Source organism: Acartia tonsa, chromosome 2, assembly GCF_053477335.1.
Source record: "Acartia tonsa isolate MP-2025a chromosome 2, ASM5347733v1, whole genome shotgun sequence".
Classification (NCBI taxonomy): Eukaryota; Metazoa; Arthropoda; class Copepoda; order Calanoida; family Acartiidae; genus Acartia; species Acartia tonsa.
Genome location: NC_137261.1, coordinates 25,380,768 through 25,403,598, shown reverse-complemented (window position 1 = coordinate 25,403,598; position 22,831 = coordinate 25,380,768). Strand labels below are relative to the sequence as shown.

The 22,831-nt window shown below is 31.8% G+C and overlaps 1 protein-coding gene across 4 annotated transcripts in view; it reads right to left on the bottom strand.

Annotated features, from left to right (window-relative positions):
• The window catches only part of ACC (acetyl-CoA carboxylase), a 152,192-nt gene that overhangs the window by 24,402 nt on the left and 104,959 nt on the right, over positions 1-22,831 (bottom strand). For all 4 annotated transcript variants that reach the window (XR_013875481.1, XM_080149909.1, XM_080149917.1 and 1 more), the window contains 7 exons: positions 19,060-19,131; positions 12,003-12,172; positions 8,099-8,172; positions 7,318-7,478; positions 3,828-3,910; positions 1,973-2,101; positions 1,254-1,365 (listed from right to left, as the gene is read on the bottom strand). Coding sequence is in view for 3 of the 4 variants with exons in the window: in XM_080149909.1 (XP_080006035.1) it covers positions 1,254-1,365; positions 1,973-2,101; positions 3,828-3,910; positions 7,318-7,478; positions 8,099-8,172; positions 12,003-12,172; positions 19,060-19,131 (801 nt within the window). In the remaining variant the exon portion in view is untranslated. The remainder of the gene's footprint in view (positions 1-1,253; positions 1,366-1,972; positions 2,102-3,827; positions 3,911-7,317; positions 7,479-8,098; positions 8,173-12,002; positions 12,173-19,059; positions 19,132-22,831) is intronic.

Below are 22,831 nucleotides of genomic sequence, written 5' to 3'. Positions count from 1 at the left end.
CTACACTGATCAACCAAAAACGTCCTATTAACAAAAATATCCAGGAATAATGCCTTGATTTTAACGTATTTTGGGAGGGAAAAAGGAAAAAACAGGGAAAATCTGAACGTTTTTGTTTCTTATAAAGTTTGTAGGGATATTTAACTTGTCATATATAGTTGAAACAATTCACTTACTGTTAAGGATTTATTTTATGATATAAAATTGCCAATTAGTTTTTTTATAACGTAGTAATTAGGTAATAAAAACCTATTTTAAATTCGTATTATTGACAAAAAATTACCTCACTGTCTACAAAGGGTTGAATCTCATAGGTTATTTAAAATAATAATATCCTTTTTTATTGTGTTGGACAATAAATAACCCACTTTGGAGAATTAGTTTACACTTTTATCAGACTGTTTATATAGAAATATTGCGTCTTTATTATTTACAAATTTGTAATTAAAGGTGGGCGAAAGATGGGCCATCTAAGTTAATTGGATACTAATAAAAAAACCAGTTTCTAGCTTTGTTATTGTATTTGGTTTCCCATAAAAAATATTGCTTATTTTATCAATTTCTAAGTAACTATACATTGGTTTAAAGCAAGAATTATGTTAAAAGTCAGCTTAACCGTTGAGAAAAATAGAGAACTATGTGAAAAAGTTTAATTTTAGCTATAATGGGAGAAAAAAGCAATTTAATGCACATTTTATATAATACGGAAAATTTCTTCCTTTCCCTGTACCTTATAAAAATCGTCGGAAAAAGCCGTTTTTTAAGCAAACAAAAGCGCGTTTTGCTCTATCTGTGAGATATTATGAATGAGATAATGTTAAGATTTGATATTAAGATGAGAAAAATTTACGTTCACAGTCCCTTTAAGATCAATAAGGTCTGACTTATAAGATAACAGTATGTGTATTGTGTAGCTCTTTCCAAGAAGATTCCATTTCTTTGTCTATTATCTCATTTCTATTACAGTTGAATATTTGTTTTACATAATGTTTGATCTTTAAATGACATTTATTTTTTTTAAAGATCCCCTATCCCTAGTTTATCTGAAGTTGTGAAAGTAAGGAAAATGTTTCCATGCATTATTGAAAGGTATAAAGCATTCATGTCAAGAGTGTTGTCAAACACAGATGTCTTTCATTTTCATTTTTTCTGGATCAATTTTGATTGGCATACATCCCAATATTTAGATTGTTAAATTAATTTACTGAAATAATCTTTTTAATAAGAAATCCTTATAACTATAAAACACCTACCTATAACAACCCAGGAGCCACCTCTAAGTTCAGCAAATGGTGGGAGGTATACAATAATGGGTTGGTTATATTCTGTCAAGGCCTCTACAATGTAGGCTCCAAATTTAACAACCTACAAAAAAGTATATGTTATTAACGGCTGCGCTCCTAGCATCTAAGAGCTCTATATTTGAAGAGATATGGAAAAATAGCACAAGACAATATCCAGACTTATTAATAAAATGAAATAGCTTAAAACCATCTCAGGACCTAGATAAAGCTCTACTGTAAAGGAGAACCATATCTAGACAAGTTTAGTTACTTCCATGTCTAATAGAATTGCCTAAGATAGTTGATATTAATATCTGTGTAAAAAAAACATAATTAACATTTAACAAAACTTTTTAAAAAAATAGTCGACGTTATGTAAATTAAGGCTATTTGTGTTTTTATATAACTATATTTTCCTTAACTTCATATTCAAATATTTATTTCCTTAAAAGAAAATTTAAATACAGTTTTTTTCTATTGAATAGGTCGCTATATTCATTCTTTGATTCATGATTTGGTTTTCACATAAAGATCAAAGACTTAATTTTCCTTTGTGGTAAGTCTCACCGTCAATTTTGTTATAGATAGGTCAATTTTTAAAACAAAGTTTAAGAATCACGGAATCATGTATTTAGGCTAATTTTCAGTAGCTTAATTCTTTTATAAGTTTATGAAAATATTTGGCTGACCTGATCAAACATGTCCTTCATGCCTCCAGAGAATCCCCTCCAGTTGGCCAGGATGACCAAGGGAAGTTCTTCCCGATTGAAATCATATATAACTTGAGCTGTCTTGAAGGCGGAGTCCGGGAACCATACCTGAATAAGGATTATAATATACGATTTATAATCTTAATACTTGTATTATTTTTTTTTTGTTCATTTCATTAAGTTATAAAATACTTATTTAGATATCTACAAATTTTTATTGTCTCTTTAACATCAGCTCTATAAGTACGGTAGAAGTTACTTGAAACATGTTGCATAAAAAAATAACTGTTAGGGGGAATAATCTATCTTCCCAAAATGGTTAAAAACTAGCTCTGAACCTATATAGATATGGTTTCCTGGCTTAAAGGGAATGTGCAAGAATTTAGCAGTTTCTGACTGAGTTTGGGGACTTGCGCATAGAATGCCGCTACTCGTTATGTATGTTTTGAATATTGCAGACGGGGAGAAGGGATAAGGGAAGTGGGGAGAAGGGAAATAAACACTCGTTGTGTTAGTTTGGAATGTAGCAGACGGGGAGAAGGGAGAAGGGAGGTGGGGGCAAGGGAAATAAACAGAATAAAAAGGGGCAGTCATATTCTTGCTAGCAGCTAACCGGGTCTAATAATCTTTAAATATAAAAATCACACCAAAAAAACTCAATATATTTAATCAAAAACAAGTTGTGATTTCACTTTACATGACGCTATAGAAATCTATTATTCAATTAACAATCCCTTTATAACTTCCTACAAATTTATTGGATTAAACTGGATTTCATGCCCTTTCTTTGATAACTCTTATATTGAATTAATTGCCCATTGTCCCCTCCCTTACTCCCTGTATGGTTTCATAAAAAGTAGAATCTGTCAAGTTTTTACCGATATATTTTAGTACAGATAGGCAGACATACATAAAAATATATGTATTGGTTGTATTTTCTTTGGTTGGCAATCCGGATCCGGGATCCGGAATCCGCCCAATTTTTGGTCAATTTTGGAAACCGAATCCGGAATCCGTTTTTTAATAGCGGATTCGGATTCTTAATTGGTAGGCTAAAATTAGCGTCTTCGAGTTTTTTCTTTCAACTCCCGCTTTTTGAAGGCAAAGATTATCATCATTATATATATTTTTTTAAAAAATCTCGTTCGATTCTCGGAAGTAAATTATAGAGAACACCAAGAACATTAATTTTTAGGACATATGTAGCACTTAATTTTTTTTTATTTTAGAAAAAAACCTTTTAAAATATTGCTAGAATCCGGAATCCGAATCCGCCAAAAATAAGAATCCGGAATCCGCGGGAATCCGCCATTTTTGTTGACGGATTCTTGTAAGAATCCGAATCCGGTCCAAAAATTTGACGGATTGCCATTCCTAGTATTTTCTTATAAATGAGTTGTTTACTAAAACAAAATTTAGCATAAATGAATATTTACATCTCGGGTTTTTAAATGATCGTGCGATAGCTCATTATTAAATTTAAATCTTTCGTTCATTGCATCTTAAACATATCTTTTTAAATAAGAAAAGTTACATAACTGCAGAACAATAAAAAGATAAATGTGGTAAACCCGCCAATGTGAAAGGTTATTACCAGAAGAAAAGAATTTGTCATAATAATTTATTGATTCTGCACTTGCAGCAAATGTACAGATAAAAACTAAATTGTTTTAGCTTTAACAAATAATCTAAATGCTATATTTTTATTGTACATTTTCTTGAGATTTATGGATTTTCTTGGGCCAAGGCATTACAACTTGCAAAACATGATTTTGCTTACTGCATTTGGTATGATGCGATCACGATTAACATGACCCAAAAAGTAATACTTTACCTGACCAGCTTGTGTGACCGTCTTAGCCTCGCTGTCAGAGTTAGCAGGGTCAGCCGGAAGGGTCACCTCAACTGTTCTTTGCTCTAAAATAAATATCAATGGATGATTAATAAATCAATTAAAAGATGACACGATTGTTTTAGATTATTTCATATATTTAGAAACTAGAAACATTCTAGAGAGCTTAAATCAATACATATCTTTCTGAAAACTGGTTTAGAGATGCTTAATTAAAATAATTGTCGAAATACCCGAAATGTCTTGAGTAACATAGGCAAAAGAAAAGGGATACCATGAAACAACGATTTTTAGCGCGTCTAGATATTTGATTTTTATTTCAATTAAGTTTCCTAAATGTAGCTATATAGGAGTATGTATAAGTATACGATACTAATATCAATTGATTTTATGAATTTTAAAAACATCAATCAAACGTTATTTTGACTTACTTTACTCCAAGCTTTTTATTGGAAAACTTGCATTTTATTTTTTATTGGTTAGAATTAGCAGCTAGCTTCATACAAATATTGAATGGGATATAAGAAAGGAAAAAAACTAACCCAAAGAATACTAAAATAGCTGACACATATAATAGATAGAAATGTAAGTTTTCAAAGACACAATAAGAGATACCCAAATTCAAAGGGAAGGAGACTCAGAAACTAGAAGAGCTAGGACATCCATTTTGATTTTCATTCCAATACATGTCCGAAACAAAAATTTTAACCTATCCCTTTTTAAATTACGTAGAATCAAACGTATCACAATAATAACAGGTCTAAGTTTATTTTTTAAGTTTTTATTAAAAAGAAAATGTATTGGTATGTATAGCCACCACAGAAAACAAGGTACCTCACCTCTCATTATTAGTTATCTTTGATCCATTGCCATTTGCAAAACAAGAAGATTAATTAAGATTTAGTTTTTGCAAGAGAAAGTGTTCTTAAACCTTTTCAGTTATGAAAAATACTCAAGTTTGAATCAATTATTGTATAATTATGAAGGGGAGAGGGGGGGGGGGTAGATATACCACACTTTTCTGGGATCTTGCCAGATCAAGTATCAACTGTGGGGAATATCAAAGGATGACTCCATGCAAAATTTGAGCCTGATCCGGCCAAAACCGGCCGTGATTTTTAAAAAAAACCGGTTTTTTCCGGTTTTTAGGGGGTATCTGTAAATCGATTCAGCTGGAGCAAAACCGGTTGGAGGTACAAAAAATTTTATTTCACATGAAATTTAGGCAATGTAATTGCCTACAAAAATGTACTTCATCATCAACTTGATTGGACAACTCTTTCCCCTCCTAAATGTCCATTAAAATCTCGGAAACGGCAAAAATCGCCAAAAATCACGCCTTCGGCGACGAATAACGGCGAAACGGTCAGCTGGAGGCGAATCAAACATAAGTATAGAAATGTCCGCCTCAAAAAGTTGTTCAACATCAAAGAGATGCTTGAAGTCTCTAAAACGACTCCTTCCCCTCCTTTAAGGGGAAAAACTGAAAAAACGTGATTTTCTAAAGTATGCCCACTTCGTGGATGTGGGGGGGACTGAACCCGTAACCCCAGGGTCACCAAATATAAAGTCTAGGCGGCTCACAATGCTGAATTTTCACTAAGTGAAAGTCTTGTGTCATTATCTCTTATGAGAAAAAAGTTATTAATTAATTAAAATTTCAAATTGTGATTTTTTGATGGATTTCTTTGATGAAATGACAGGCCGGTCAATTTTTAGGCCATTTTTTGCGGTTTTTGGCCTGTCACGCCCAAACGGTTTGAGATAATCTCACGGGACCTTTTGCCCAACCTAAGTCTGGTTATTTGTGAGGTCTAAGAAAGAAAAAATCCCGGATTGGATGAAGCACGACGTCGATGCGCGCCGTCAAAAATCGCTGGTTGGCTCATTTTTCCCCCTCAAACCCTCACCTTGTGCCATTTTTCTGTGTAAAGATTATTATTATAATCTTTTGCGTAAGTCTGATTTTTTTCCCTAGACCTCACAAATAACCAGACTTAGGTTGGGCAAAAGGTCCCGTGAGATTATCTCAAACCGTTTGGGCGTGACAGGCCAAAAACCGCATAAAATGGCCTAAAAATTGACTGGCCTGTCATTTCATCAAAGAAATCCAACAAAAAATTACAATTTGAAATTTTAATTAATTAATAACTTTTTTCTCATAAGAGATAATGACACAAGACTTTCACTTGGTTAAAATTCAGCATTGTGGGCCGCCTAGACTTTATATTTGGTGACTTTTCGAGGCGGACATTTCTTAACTTATGTTTGATTCGCCTCCGGCTGACCGTTTAGCCGTTATTCGCCGCCGAAGGCGTGATTTTTGGCGATTTTTGCCGTTTCCGAGATTTTATTGGACATTTAGGAGGGGAAAGAGTTGTCCAATCAAGTTGACGATGAAGTACATTTTTGTAGGCAATTACATTGGCTAAATTTCATGTGAAATAAAATTTTTTGTATCTTTAACCGGTTTTGCTCCAGCTGAATCAATTTACAGATACCCCCTAAAAACCGGAAAAAAACGGTTTTTTATAAAAATCACGGCTGGTTTTGGCCGGATCAGGCTCAAATTTTGCATGGAGTCATCCTTTGATATTCCCCACAGTTGATACTTGATCTGGCAAGATCCCAGAAAAGTGTGGTATATCTAGGGGGGGGGTGTATAAAGAGTAAACCAGAACAGGCAAAAATTAGATTATTAGTGAACAAATGCAATAAAAATATTTATATCAGTAGTCACGCATAAAACACATTTGATTTTTAAAAGATATGAGATTATGACGACTTGGCTGCAGCTTCAGATGTGTGCACTTTTATCAAACGATTTCTAGACTGTAGATTGTTTAATCATTGATGGCTGCTGATTTTCGGATTGGGAATTGCAGAGCTGCTATTTTTTATCGGCCGTGGCTCAGGTTAAGGAGAAAAAGATTAGTGTGTCCCGGTTGTTGGGTGATTTATTGTTTTTTTTTCAATATTTAGAATACCTGTCCGGAAACAGTAAAAATATTTAAAGTGCAACTTGAAAATCTCTGGAAATTTTATGACGCAATGACAACTGTTTTATGCATTTTTATTCAAACTTTTTTAATATCTTCTAATGTTTTATAAATATTGAAAATTCTGAAATTCTTTATGTTTCTTAATAGAGTGTATTTTTTCCCGCGCCCCTATGGTTTATGAGAGGTGAATTACAAAAAATTCGGATCATAGAAAGAAAACGAAGTAGCGGGTTTCGTCGTATTTTGACATTAGCTTTGTCCTATTTCTAGCCCCTGCGAGGCAATTATTAACATTTACCTAACCTAACATCACCCGACTACTATGAAAATACAACGAAACCTGCTACTTCGTTTTTTTTTCAATGATCCAAATATACTTGTATGTTTAAAGTTAAGGATAAAACTGCATAGTATATGTTATAATAGATAGCATTAATTTAGTTTTTGAAAAAAATATGAAAATAACTAACCTACAGCAATAACTCCCACAGGTATACCACCCAGCCTAGCTCTGCCAGTGACCACTGTCTGTGCCCAAGGTTGCAGGATCTCGTCCCAGCTGCCCCGGTCAAATAGACCCAACTGGTCACCTGACCCGCCTATCAACAGCCGCGGGTCTGACTTGGCATTCCTAAATGGGAAGAATTAAAAAAGGGATTTTCCAAATTCTCAAAACAAAAGATTGACCTTCTATAGTAACTTAAACCAGTTTATTGTTCTTTTTAGAAAACAGATAGGTATTCAGACAACGAAACATCACTCCTAAAATCAAATCTAGTTATTATTTTAAGACCTTGTTTATATCATAAAATTTTTCTTTATCCCTTTGATATCAAATTAGAATCTTACGTTTATAGCACCGTAACAAATTCATAACCTGGCTTTGAACCTAATGAAAAACTATGTGTAACATAGTAGGTATTGTTTTTTAATAATAAACAGCCATAAAAGGGAAGTCCAAAAAATGTATCATATACATTTTCGTATAAAGGAAAGAAAACAAAGTAGCGGGTTTTCGTCGTATTTTCACAGTAGCTTTATTTAAGGTTAGGTTAGGTGAATTTTAATGATTGCTTCGCAGGTTTAGAGCCCTCCGCAAGGGCTAGAAATAGTAGAAAGGCTACTGTGAAAATACGGTGAAACCAGATACTTTGTTTTCTTTATATGATTCAAATTTGTATTTATTTTCTACGGATAATTGTCCACATAACCAAAACAATGCATTGCATATGTAAAATTAAAATAATAAACCTGTGTGGAGGGGGATTATATAGAACATCTCTGTCCCAAGTATCTCCCATATCCAAGATAGGTAAGGCTCCTCCCTGAAAAAAAAATCGATAAAACATTTTAAATTATAAAAATAAATGATACCTAATATACTTATTGTAGAGTTTTGATCTCATAGAAAAATCCGTAATCCATACACCTATTACACTTAGGAAAACTCCAATCGAAATCTCTGACCTCTAGGCCAAAGCGTTGATTTTCAAAATTAAAAATAGTCTTTTTTTAAATATTGCTAAATATTTATTTCTGATATAAATGAAGAAAAAAAATTGATTATAATTTCTTATTAAAGGTAAGTGGTTTAGATTAAAAACATGCTGTAAATAAAAAAATATATCCAAAGAAGTTGTATCAACTTTTTTTTTTTTATAGCTAGCCGGTCCTTTTAGTAAGTAGTAGATGTAAAATTTTTCATAGAATTCAGACATGCAATCGGTTTTTTTGTAGACCTCTTATTTTTTAAGTAATTTAAGTTTTAAAAAAAAAAATTAAGTCGATTTTAAGGTACTAAAATGCAACAAAAAAAAGAAACTAAATGGCCATTATGAACAAAAATAATAAGATCTTTAATTTGACACCTTACTTTTTCAATTCTGTCAGGTAATTATTGAAAAAATCGATTTTTTTAAACCCACGAGAATAAAAACTTTGAACTCAATTTTATCATTTCACAAGTAAAAAAATATGGGTTCATATATACCTTTAGAATCAGAAAAATATTACAAATCCATTGTAAGCAAAATTGAAAAAAAAAGTTTACAATATAGTATATAAACTACAATAAAAGGAATTATATGAAAATATCATATTATATTGTACAGGCAACGTCTTAACTCTTCAATTGAGTATAAAAATGGGAAGGGGGTATAGAGGGGGTAAAGAGGGGGTAAAAAAGGGAAGACGATAGTGTTGCCAGAACAAAAAATACAATTGGCCATTTTTCTATTTTTTAATTTTTTTACTTTTTTTCAATTTTGCTTACAATGGATTCGTAATATTTTTCTGATTCTAAAGGTATATATGAACCCATGTTTTTTATGTCTGTTTGAGAAAATATTTAGGTCTAAAGTTTTTATTAAACCGAGGTTAAAAAAATAGATTTTTTCAATAATTACTCAACAGAATTTTAAAAGTAAGGTGTCAAATTAAAGATCTTACTATTTTTGTTCTTACTAGCCATTTTCTTCTTTTATTTTGTTGCGTTTTAGTACCTTAAAACCGACTTAATTATTTTTTTTAAAAACTTAAATTACTTAAAAAATAAGAGGTCTACAAAAAAACCGATTGCATATCTGAATTCTATGAAAAATTTTACATCTACTACTTACTAAAAGAACCGGCTAGCTATAAAAAAAAAAGTTGATACACCTTCTTTAGAATTTTCCACCTCTTATGATAACTACTAAAGAAAAGTAGAAAAAGAAAAGTGATTCTGTGTTAATAAGTTTGTGTAGGTAATGTGAAAGACAAGACAAAAACTTTATGATTGATGTACCTTGTAGTACAAAGCACAGTACATAGTACATAGTAACAAGTACAATTTTTCTCAGTATTATTATTATTAAAGGGGGTTGGATACTGCCTGTTTTCCAACATTTGTATATCCATTATTCGAGTCGTGATTTTTCTATTTCTGTAAAATACATGTTAAATGAACGATTAAATTTAAGTTCTAAAAGGATTTTTAAGTAATAGCATCAATTTGTTTATTTCAATGTGTAAAAATTTTAGCAAAATTATTATCGATTATTAAAAAGGCATAGTACATTAATAACACTGTGCATGTAATAAAAAATTACCACTCTTTAGTTAAATATATCCTATGGATTTAATGATTTATGGTCGCAAATAGATATTTTTCAAAAAGAAACCGTGTTAGAACTTTATTTTAACTATATTGACATCATTGATGATTCTAAGATCTTAGATGACTTGTTCTAGTTCGTCAGTAAACATTAAATTATGTAATCTATGTAAGTTTTGCCATGTTAATAAAAAGAGCAACTCTTTAGATGAAGTAAAGATGATTTATCATGTTTGGCTAACTATTTTCTAAAGAATGTAATAGGGGGGTGGATATAGACATGCGTTTATAAAAACAATTTGTTCCAGAATAAAGTGACTGTTTAAAAGGTATAATTACAACAAGATGGTAATAGGCAGGGATCTAAAAGGATAAGACAATTGCTGATAAGTTGATATACATCCTCAATGATTATACACAAAATTATCCTTTTTGTTAGTGGTTAAATCGTTTGGACACTTAACTTAAACCAACCAATCAAAAGTAAAAAAATCTTGATCCAATAAATAAGAAAATAGACTTATAAAACTTTGGAGACTAGAGTAATAAACAGGTTCAATGTCCCCTCTCTCCCTGAGTAATAGGACTTGGGACAAAAGGTTTGGCGAATTAAAAATCCTCTTCTATGTTTTTAAATACCTACTGTTTCTAAAGCCCCAATTGCAATTAAGTCGTGTACCTTAAATTGCTATTTGTTTTAAGAATACTCACCTTACGTTTTTTGCCAAATAAGGGGGCGGAAGTGACACTTTTTAAACCAAAGGAACTCAAATAAATAAAGAGGTACAGCTCTGAGATTTGGCATGGCAGTGTTTCACCCTCGAAGAAAATAGCTTAAAACCACCACAGGACCAGTAGATATATTCCCCGAAGAGTAGAATCCAATCGGTTCAGTGGTTACCGAGATCTTAAGGAACAGACGGACGAACGGACAGACAGACATCATTCTACTTTGTATTATAGATATATTACCATTTTTATTACAAAATGTGAATATTTTCATTCTTGGTATCATGATACGATTATAAAATCAGAAACTTTGCTAATAATAATCTTTTAAGACTTTTTCTTATATTTTAATTATATAAGAACAAAGAGACAATACAAGTTATGAAAAAATCTTGATATCACGTTTGAGGACTTTTTTTTATAGTAAACTTAAAAAGAATGAAACATTATATGTTGTTTTTGGTAAATAAAAGTATTACATTAGAAAAGTTGGATCTACTGCAGTTCACGGTAAAATATTGCTGGTAACGAATATTGCTAAAAATCTATGAATTTTAAAGGCTGCTAGCTGCCAAACGGCTGAACGTACAAATCATACCCGCACACCATTTTAAGTGGTATAAGAAGGCCTTCAAATAATCTGGAATAGCCAAGATCCAATGATGCACAGGGAAAGCTTCACTGAAGAAAAAACACGTAAAATAGGCCTTTTTCGCGCATTTCTCTGCACTGCGAGAAAATTATGCATTATTGATTTATGGCTTTTCCAGATTATTTGTAGGCCTTCTTATGCCGCTTAGAACAGTGTGCGGGCAAGATCTGTACGTTCAGCCATTTGGCAGCTAGCAGCCTTTTAAATTAATAGATTTTTAGCAATATTCGTTTCCAGCAATATTTTACCGTGAACTGCAGTAGATCCGAAAAGTTCTGTGATGATTCAAGTACAAATTAGGTAAATCAGTAAGTACACCGAAGAGAAAAATAAAATATCTAACTACTTTATTATTAAAATGCTCACTTTATATTTTTAATAGTGAACAGTGAATACTGAATGTAGGTAATAAGGTATATGATTTTTTTGTAAGTATTGTTAATGATTTTTACTGAACCTATACGGATGGAAGGATATAACCCATTACATGAGTGCAATCATAAAAACAGAAATTACCATCAAGCATCGTATTTTATACAACTTTCATGATTTTTCATTTTACTTTTCATACAAAATTGTCTATAATACGATACGATACATGATTTTTCAGTATGGCTGAAAACCAGATCTAATCCAGCGGACATTAAACGGTTTCGAAGCCATACTTTAAAATAAATTACCTTGGTGGCAGGTACGTATGAGAGCCAGTGGAGCAGCCTGCCCACTCCCTCTCCATCATTTCTCTCAGTCTTGTGTGACACCCCGTTGTTGTGCATGATCTGGGTGCCCCCCAACTGAGTGTTACAGGTGTACACCTCCCTACCCAACAGCTTGTTCAATGCAGCAGCTCCTAAAATACCAACAGTTGAAGATTCTGTAAGAAATCAGGGATCTAAAGGGATAGGACAATGGCCGATAAATTGATTTAATCCCCAATGATGATACACAAAATGACCCCATCTGTAGAATTAAATTTGTGGTTAAAACGTTTGAACACTCAACTGAATGATCCAACCAATCAAAATTAACTAAAGCCAACGAATAAGAAAACGTTAACATAAAACAATAAAAAAAATCTATTGTCACCTTTCTCTGGTAAGAAATTCAATAAAGTACAACAAAGAGGGGTAGGGGTTAGATAACCCCATGGACCCTGTACCGACTTTTAATAGGGTCTTTAAATATAAGCAAATAGCGTCATAAATATTTATTAACAAAGCCAAGTCGCTACAAAAGAACAGAAGACATTCGCCAGCAGACGAAAAAGGTCCCCATCTGGAATATATACCTATTTATACTTATACATCTATTAGAGCTGCAATGTAAAACGCGAGGCATTTTCTAATAGAGGTTAAATTCGAATGAGAATTTATTTTGAATATGCTAAGATAACTTTATTATGTTTGATCTATTTTTTGTGGTTATACATTCTGTTCTCATAAATTCAAGAGATGCCTATTTGAATCATTCAAGTAAATTTACAATAAACATTCTGCATATAAAAAGTGAAATGTTTTTTGATAAATAAGTCCCACTATTTCATCTAATAAACTTTGAGGTTTTATTGTTACAAAACCTTTAACCTTTTAAAAAAAATTATTAAATCTAAAGGATACGAAAAAAACAATAACAATTGTTTGAGTGAAAATAAAATAAGCTTATTACAGACAGACCAACCGACAACTATCAACTAATAAATATCTTTAGTGAAGCTTAGAATAAATACATGTTTAATGTTTATAGCCGCTATATGTATAATTTTTTCTCATCTAGTGTATGTGTCTTATAAATCAGAGCTGGATCTTTAAATCATTTTAGTGGTGAGCCAGATCAGGGTGAGCCAACTTTCCACTAATGCGAGCACCGCATTTTATAAAATGCCACGCTGTGGTTGGCTGTAATTCGGCTCACCCCGATCTGGCTCACCACTAAAATGATTTAAAGATCCAGCTCAGGTCTTAATTTTTTTTATGTATTTTTGTTTATCCCTTTACCAAGTAGTATTTTACATAGCATCGTACAAAACGATCGCAACCAAACCCCCACCCATCCTCAAATGAAGGATATAGTATTCTAGCCTATTATATGCATGCAGGGATGGATATGACATTGGAGTGATAATAAGAAGACGAAGAAAGACCCTTAGTGACGTAATAAAAATTAGGGATGAGGAGAGGAGAAGTGGGAAAGAAAACCCATAAAAAAGGGATGGATAATCCCCCGTTTTTATGACGTAACATGCTGATTTTTTGAGGGACTTACTTCGTAATCTGAGGATAATACTAACACCAAAATATTTTTCAAAATCACTTTCTCATAACAATTTGGCATTTTTTTTAAAGCGAAGCTTTTCTATAATTAGGGTCGGTCCGTCCGTCCGTAACGGATAGATTTTTTCGTTAATTTAGGCATGTTAGAATTGTCCTATCGATTTTAAACTTTGGTAATTCCTTTAGAAGTTAGGTACGATTTAAAAAGCGTAGCAACTCTATAATCATTACCAAAATGTCCGTACGTCCATTTTAATCATGTTGATTTTTTTACTTTTTTAACAACAAATTTTTATGTGATTTATTCATCCGATTGATTTGAATTTTGGTATACAGAATACTGGGACAACAAAGTATAATGTTATAAGCGAAGCAACTCTAAAATCAAGCTTTAAAAATGTAATTATCCTGTATCAAGCAGTTTTTCAACAAATTTACTTACAATTTTGCTTTGACTCTTTTACTTTTGTAATCTGATTATTCAGTTCTGACACTATACAAGTGTTAATGTCCGTTTGTCCTACCGTTTCAGTGCTTCGCTTTTATGGATGTTGTCATCCTTGTTTTATCAAATCTTGATTGTTCATTCTAAAGTAAGCATCAAAAAAATATTATCTACAACAGGGGTTATTTTGTTACTCCTCATTAATATTCGTCCATTGTCTTATCCCCTAGTACCCCTGAGTATATGTAGTACACATTTAGTGCATCTAGTTTATTACAGTAGAAAGGGGATCATGGGATTATTGTGCATTTCAATGTAAATCTACAAGCCTTGAAAAATGTTGCACCACACATTTTCAATGTATAATATGCATCCTGTTCAAATATAAAGCCAGGATTTATTTATCATGTATGGTTTGTTTTGCTATTATTTTAAACTTTCAAGCTTCTTTTTGGATAACAATTTCAAAAAACAAAGACTTGTACTAAAAGGGCTCTTGAAATATGCAGCAAGTTCAATATAAAATATTTTAAGTGTTAGTTTTAAGGCTAAAAACAGTAGTAGAATGATAATATTTACTAAATATGTGTATTCCTTATTGAAAGGATCTACAGACAATTTTTTTAGTTAACCTAAATTTTATCATTCTACTATTGTTTTTAGCCTTAAAACTTACACCTTTACGGAATTCCCCCTTTCTAATTATAATCTTTAGCCATTATTTTAATTCTTATGTATAAAACAACAGGACTGTTGAAGAAGCCCAAACTGTGCTGAACATAATAATTAACTAAAATATAACTATACTAGAAGCTGTAACCCTTTCATCTTGGAGCATTTAAAAATCTAGTGAATATGACATTAATCTTACCTCATTTACAGTTGGAAACTTAATTGATTTAATCTCGTTTACGAGATCTTAAATGTTTATACTATAGGATTAAACACTTAAAATGTTGAGCATTATTAGCTATTCTTTGATAAGAATTATTTTGTATCTAAATGTAGTTAAACTGTGTAATAGTAAGCAATAATGGGAACATTGCCCTCAAGTGTTGCCAATGCCAATTCCTTGCCAAGACATAATAATTTACAAAAATTACTACCAAAATGATAAAATGTTGCAGGTTTAACTTAACATTTTTTCAATAATTTCTTTTATAATAATATACAAAACATTTTTTAATTTCGAATGGTTTGTTCATTAAGTTGAGTGTCCACACTTTTCAACCACTAATTGTTATCTACAGAAGGGATAATTTTGTGTATCAATATTGGGTTTGTACATTGATTAATTGGCCATTGTCTTATCCCTTTAGATCCCTACTACTAAAGCCTCTAGAGGAAATTCAATTCACAAAATTTAATAATTTTAATCTTGAATTACAATATTTATTCTTCATATGATATTGAACGATTTTTGTTAACAAATAATTAATATTAAAAATTTCTATGTAAAAAATATATAATTTTCCATTATATCTGGAGTATTTTCACAAATATATACTTTTTAGGTATATTAAAATTTTTTATGCTCTTCCAATTGTAATAATTGCCTAGATAAGGCATGAACTTCTATTATATAAATTAAACTGAATGTACTAAGTAAAAGTACTACATACCCAGTACCCACCTTGTTTATTACCTAATGAATAAAAATCTAACTTAATTGATAGTAATTTGACTATAATCAAATATTTAATCTGCATTAATCAGAAGCGTTTTCTATGTATTGTAAGTACTGTGTATTTCTTCAGCTGTTGTGAGTCTGTTTTACAAGTGTTTTTGTAAGTGTGCCTTGTCAGGGAGGGAGGGGTCTCCAAAGTTTTTAATAGCACGTTTTCTTATTTATTAGTTTAACAACTTTAAGGACCTTATTGAATTCTTTTTGGTTAGTACAATATGTTGAGTATCCAAACGTTTCAACCACTATTTGTATTCGACAGAATGGTAATTTTAAAAGTCATCATTAAGGATGTAATAGTTATTTCTCACATCGTATTATAAACAGTTTTCCGAGGATAGAGAATGTACAATTATAAGATTAAAACCAGTTTTTTTGCCCCATGCCTTCGGCACCTTGGGGCTAAAAAAACTGGTTTTAATCTTATGATTGTGCATTTTTATATTCGTAGAAAACTGGATATAATACGATGATAGATATATTTTTTTCGTATGGATGAGAACAGTTTCCTATCCGCCGGATTCGAATGAATACGAGAAATCCATTTATCGACCATTGTCTTATCCCTTTATATCCCTGGTGCCTTGTTGAGTAGTTGAGCAGGCAATATTTCATTTCTCAGTATCTTCACAATATTACAACAGATGGAAAATTACAATCAGAAAACTGTAATTCCACAGGGATATAAAAGGATAAGACAATGGCCGATAAATTGATGTACATCCCCTAAGAGAACAAACAAAATTATCTTTTATGTAGATTATAATTATTGGTTGAAACTTTTGTACACTCAACTTAATAAATAAACTCCTAATCAAAATTCATTACAAGTCCCCAAAGTTGTTAAGCCAACAGATAAGAAAACGTTATTAAAACCTTGAGGACCAGACCATTGTCCTCTTCCTTCCTGATTTCCAAGCATATCAAGATCGGTATGTGAGCATTGAAAAAAATATTAACTCAAATGAAATGGTATTCTTAATAGCTAACAGAAAAGCAGTAAATTACTTTAATTTACCCCCATTTATTTAAAACTCAGCAATATAGCAGCTGTTAAAATCAACTGAATAAATTCGAAAAACTATTTGTCAAGTTCAGTTTATTTTTGCGTGATTTTTGGGGGCAACGCTTCTTAGTAAGGACTACCTTTTTATCTGCTCCCCAGATATATTTTTGGATTTATTTCGCTTCCTGACAATAAAATCGTTATATGAAACTAATATTCAAAACTCATTTTCAATTCCAGCCTTTAATTTTAGCTGATTTTGGTCCAAAATATTTGATTATTTACAACTTTCATTTTGTAGGTTTATCTTTTTTTTGTTCTTTTAATCATCTCTCTTTTCTTGAGCAACAGCAATAAAAGGCTGAAAAACAAACCATTGCCTTCATCTAAAATGGTCCTTTGGGATGTCTACAATAAGTCCACTCTTTTCTTTACACAAGCTTTGGAAATTAATAAGTTTTAAGTGACATTAACTTTCAATATAAAGTAGTTATGTAAAATATCCTAGTATATAAAATTATATAAATTTTTTTATCTGAAGTTTAAGATGTCAAGAACAACTAAACCTATAGGGTTCTCTGATTAAGATAAGCTTCACATAGGTCCTGTGATGGTTTAAGGCTATCTTATTTTCAGATTTGGGGCTCAGGACGGTTTGAAGCTATTTTTCTAACCCTCTCTGCCCCTTTAATTACAGAGAACCTAGATTCTATGGGCGTAGCCGCTAGTATATGATAAATTAATTTATGAGCAATGATATCAACAAATATAAGCTTTCTTTGGGACATTCTCTCTTATTTATTCTCAACAAAATTAATTTCAATTTAGTAAAGTTGATATTTTCCTTTAAAAATGTAGGATTTCAGACGATTTATCATTAAATGAGTGAAAATAAAGAGAGTACCTAATTTTATACTCATATTTTCCATAAAGTTGGGTGCAAGCTTTACGACAAATACGCAAAAAAGTGACCATATTGTACTTGTACAAATTTTACTGCTAAGCTTAAAATTCTTAAAACAAAACAGACTTCTAATAAATTTAAAAAATTTAATACATGTCAATGAGTAGTAATAATACAGCTTAAGTTTCTTTTTATTTTTTTTTTGGTAATTTTAACTTGTTATGAATGTTAAAAGAAAAATGGTTAAAATCTAAGAGATGTAATTCAATAGTTTATACTTTTTATTACTGCAAAGGAAAGAGTTTTTGTAATTGATACCTTATCAATGAAAAGAACGGAAATAGTAATTTATATCTACAAGAATTGGGAGAAAATATAAATTATAGAAAGTTTCTCAGCAGAAGGTTTGGTGATTTTTTTCCTTTTTCCACTTATGGTTTTATACTAAAACAATATTTAGATTATACAACTTATACTTCAAGTTTAAATATAAATAAATATTAAACATATTTAATCATAAATTGAAAGGAAAAATTGATTATCATGTTTTTAATTTTCTTAAAACGATGATTTAATTTCATGTAATAATCAGAAAAGATTAAAACCTATTTATAATCTTTAATATTGAATTGGTTTAATCCTAGTGATATATTTCCAATAGCTTTATAATTTGAAATTTATCAGAAGACTTTTATATTAAGTATGAATAATAAAACAGGACAAAGTTTCATAAAAAGGAAAAAAGTTGATTTGAAAAGAAATGGTAATGAATGGGTAGGAGCAAAGGATCTCGAAAATGGTTACACAATTTTAGGTAAGCTTCATATTCTAACATATGGTTTTAAGTTATTCCCTAGAAACCAATATTTCCAATAGCTTTATAATTTGAAATTTATCAGAAGACTTTTATATTAAGTAGGAATAATAAAACAGGACAAAGTTTCATAAAAAGGAAAAAACTTGATTTGAAAAGAAATGGTAATAAATGGGTAGGAGCAAAGGATCTCGAAAATGGTTACACCATTTTAAGTATGCTTAATATTCCAAAATATGGTTTTAATCTATTCACTAAAAACCAATATTTCCAGTACTGGGATGCAAAATAGTAAAGCTGTTAGATTGTAAGTAGATGTCTGTACTTAATAACAGCTATTTCGATTTGGTTCTTCTTTAGAATGAATCTTCTCATAAATCTATTGAAAGATTAATATTAATTTTTGGGAGGGTTTCTACTCTCGACTAAAAGAACTTTTGGATCATGGAAAGAAAACTAAGTAGCGGGTTTCGGCGTATTTTCACAGTATCTTTTGATTATTATAGAAATAGGAGAAAAGCTACTGTGAGAATACGACGAAAGAAACCCGCTACTTCGATTTCTTACCATGATCCGAATTTAAAAAAAAAACTAAAATATTGAATTTAACTTACCTGTTAAAATAATACTGGAATTATCAACTTGAACCACTCTCTGTCCCAATCTCACAAGGTAGGCACCAATTCCTGAATAAAAGTAAAAAATATCAATAAACTTAAAATAAAACTTCAATTGTTTTTTATTAAAAGGGTCTTATTATTTAGAATTAAAACATCTATAGGTATTATTTTAAAGACCCTATGATATATGTTATTCGAATGGCCTTTTAACATTTAATTTGTGTGTTTTAGACATTAGTAAAGTGTTTGATAATCAAATAGATTTTAATTTTTTTTATCATATTTTCTAAATATACAAAAATAAATGCTCTATCTTACTTTTACCTTTCTAAACTTAAAAAATACAGTTTTATCCATATTCTTGTGTTAAAGAATAAATAAATAAGATATTTGTATAGGTAATACAGTATACACAAGTTATATACAAGAAATTGTGCAACATATATTCTCTTTTCAATAGGCCTGGAAAAATAAGGGTCGGAAAAAAATATTTCAAAATTAGATAAAACGCAGTAACATTTTATAAATAACTAGATAAAAAAACACTATTTCTATATTAAAATCAACAAAATATTCAATAAATATTCTAAAGCATATTTTTAAAACATCTTTATATTAAATCTGCTAAGTAACAACAATAAATTACCGGAAAAAAAACAGACAAATTAGAGAACAAGGTTAAATATTACACGACACATTAACACAATCAAGCTTATTTAGTACAGACGATTATCTTTAAGCAATATAAAACTTACAGACATTGTTAAGTGTAAAAATATATTTTAGAATACAACTGAGTGTCTCTGTTTAAAATTTACTTTCCCATAAATAAATATGAAATCCATGGCTGGCATTGAATACTACTTTCAAGTATCAAATTCATTCTTGTTATTCTTGTTAAAGGATTTTAGGATAGAGTAGGTTTATATATTAATAGATGTGTACAGTAAGGTGGGTTGATTTTTGCCTTTTTTTATCTGAGACCTAAGCGGGAACTTGCATTTGTTTTATATAAGTAATAATACACCTCTGGATGATTTAAAAGGAGGATGTGCTTAAGGCCCATTTGGGCAGGGGGGGGGGGGGGGGGTTTACTCGAGAACCCTTAGAGCTAGAGGGAGCTAATTTTGGATTTAAGCTTCTATGGGGCCAAAGTTACTTTTAAAATTATCGTCGACCCCCCACCCCCCGAATTAGGCAATTTGGAATCATTTGAGACCATGTTATTTTTTTCAAAAATTTTTCCCCTTACAAGCAACCCTGCAGGGGGACTTTTTCATTTTTTTCAAATTCTCGTTTATGAAGGTATATCTTAAATACAGTATGCTACTCTCTTAGTTTTAGAGATAATTGGATGAAATCTTTTTGATTGTGTCACTAATTACCCCAAGTTTTGGTATCTTTAAAAAAAACGGCGGCGGGACCGCCGCTCCCGACGTCCGCCGCCACCAAAAAAAAATTTTAATTGCATTTCTCGCCAAATTAGGCAATTTGGAATCATTTGAGACCATGTTATTTTTTCAAATATTTTTCCCCTAACAAGCAACCCTGTGGGGGGGACTTAGTCATTTTTTTCAAATTCTCGTTTATGAAGGTATATCTTAAATACAGTATGCTACTCTCTTAGTTTTAGAGATAATTGGATGAAATCTTTTTGATTGTGTCACTAATTACCCCAAGTTTTGGAATCTTTAAAAAAAAAACGGCGGCGGGACCGCCGCTCCCGCCGTCCGCTGCAGCCACCAAAAAAATTTTTTTTATTGCATTTCTCGCCGAATTGGGCAATTTGGAATCATTTGAGACCATGTTATTTTTTCAAAAATTTTTCCCCTTACAAGCAACCCTGCAGGGGGGCTTATTCATTTTTTTCAAATTCTCGTTTATGAAGGTATATCTTAAATACAGTATGCTACTCTCTTAGTTTTAGAGATAATTGGATGAAATCTTTTTGATTGTGTCACTAATTACCCCAAGTTTTGGTATCTTTTTGGGGGGGGTAAAATTTTTTTTATTGCATTTCTCGCCGAATTGGGCAATTTGGAATCATTTGAGACCATGTTATTTTTTCAAAACGGAAAACGGCGGCGGACGGCGGGAGCGGCGGTCCCGCCGCCGTTTTTTTTAAAGATACCAAAACCTGGGGTAATAAGTGACACAATCAAAAAGATTTCATCCAATTATCTCTAAAACTAAGGGAGTAGCATACTGTATTTAAGATATACCTTTATAAACAAGAATTTGAAAAAAATAACCCTGTCACTTATTACCCCAAGTTTTAGTATCTTCAAAAAAACGGCGGCGGGACCGCCGCTCCCGCCGTCCGCCGCCGTTTTCCGTTTTGAAAAAAATAACATGGTCTCAAATGATTCCAAATTGCCCAATTCGGCGAGAAATGCAATAAAAAAAAATTTTTGGTGGCTGCGGCGGACGGCAAGAGCGGCGGTCCCGCCGCCGTTTTTTTTTAAAGATACCAAAACTTGGGGTAATTAGTGACACAATCAAAAAGATTTCATCCAATTATCTCTAAAACTAAGAGAGTAGCATACTGTATTTAAGATATACCTTCATAAACGAGAATTTGAAAAAAATGACTAAGTCCCCCCCCGCAGGGTTGCTTGTTAGGGGAAAAATATTTGAAAAAATAACATGGTCTCAAATGATTCCAAATTGCCTAATTCGGCGAGAAATGCAATAAAAAAAATTTTACCCCCCCCAAAAAGATACCAAAACTTGGGGTAATTAGTGACACAATCAAAAAGATTTCATCCAATTATCTCTAAAACTAAGAGAGTAGCATACTGTATTTAAGATATACCTTCATAAACGAGAATTTGAAAAAAATGAATAAGCCCCCCTGCAGGGTTGCTTGTAAGGGGAAAAATTTTTGAAAAAATAACATGGTCTCAAATGATTCCAAATTGCCCAATTCGGCGAGAAATGCAATAAAAAAAAAATTTTTGGTGGCTGCAGCGGACGGCGGGAGCGGTGGTCCCGCCGCCGTTTTTTTTTTAAAGATTCCAAAACTTGGGGTAATTAGTGACACAATCAAAAAGATTTCATCCAATTATCTCTAAAACTAAGAGAGTAGCATACTGTATTTAAGATATACCTTCATAAACGAGAATTTGAAAAAAATGACTAAGTCCCCCCCACAGGGTTGCTTGTTAGGGGAAAAATATTTGAAAAAATAACATGGTCTCAAATGATTCCAAATTGCCTAATTTGGCGAGAAATGCAATTAAAATTTTTTTTTGGTGGCGGCGGACGTCGGGAGCGGCGGTCCCGCCGCCGTTTTTTTTAAAGATACCAAAACTTGGGGTAATTAGTGACACAATCAAAAAGATTTCATCCAATTATCTCTAAAACTAAGAGAGTAGCATACTGTATTTAAGATATACCTTCATAAACGAGAATTTGAAAAAAAAGAATAAGTCCCCCTGCAGGGTTGCTTGTAAGGGGAAAAATTTTTGAAAAAAATAACATGGTCTCAAATGATTCCAAATTGCCTAATTCGGGGGGTGGGGGGTCGACGATAATTTTAAAAGTAACTTTGGCCCCATAGAAGCTTAAATCCAAAATTAGCTCCCTCTAGCTCTAAGGGTTCTCGAGTAAACCCCCCCCCCCCTGCCCAAATGGGCCTTAAGCACATCCTCCTTTTACCTGAACTCTAAAACCCATTGGCGAAGACATACACAATTGTACAGCTATTTGTAAATGGGAGTCAAAAATCTATTGAATCAGAACTATGGCTTTATGGTGCTCCCTT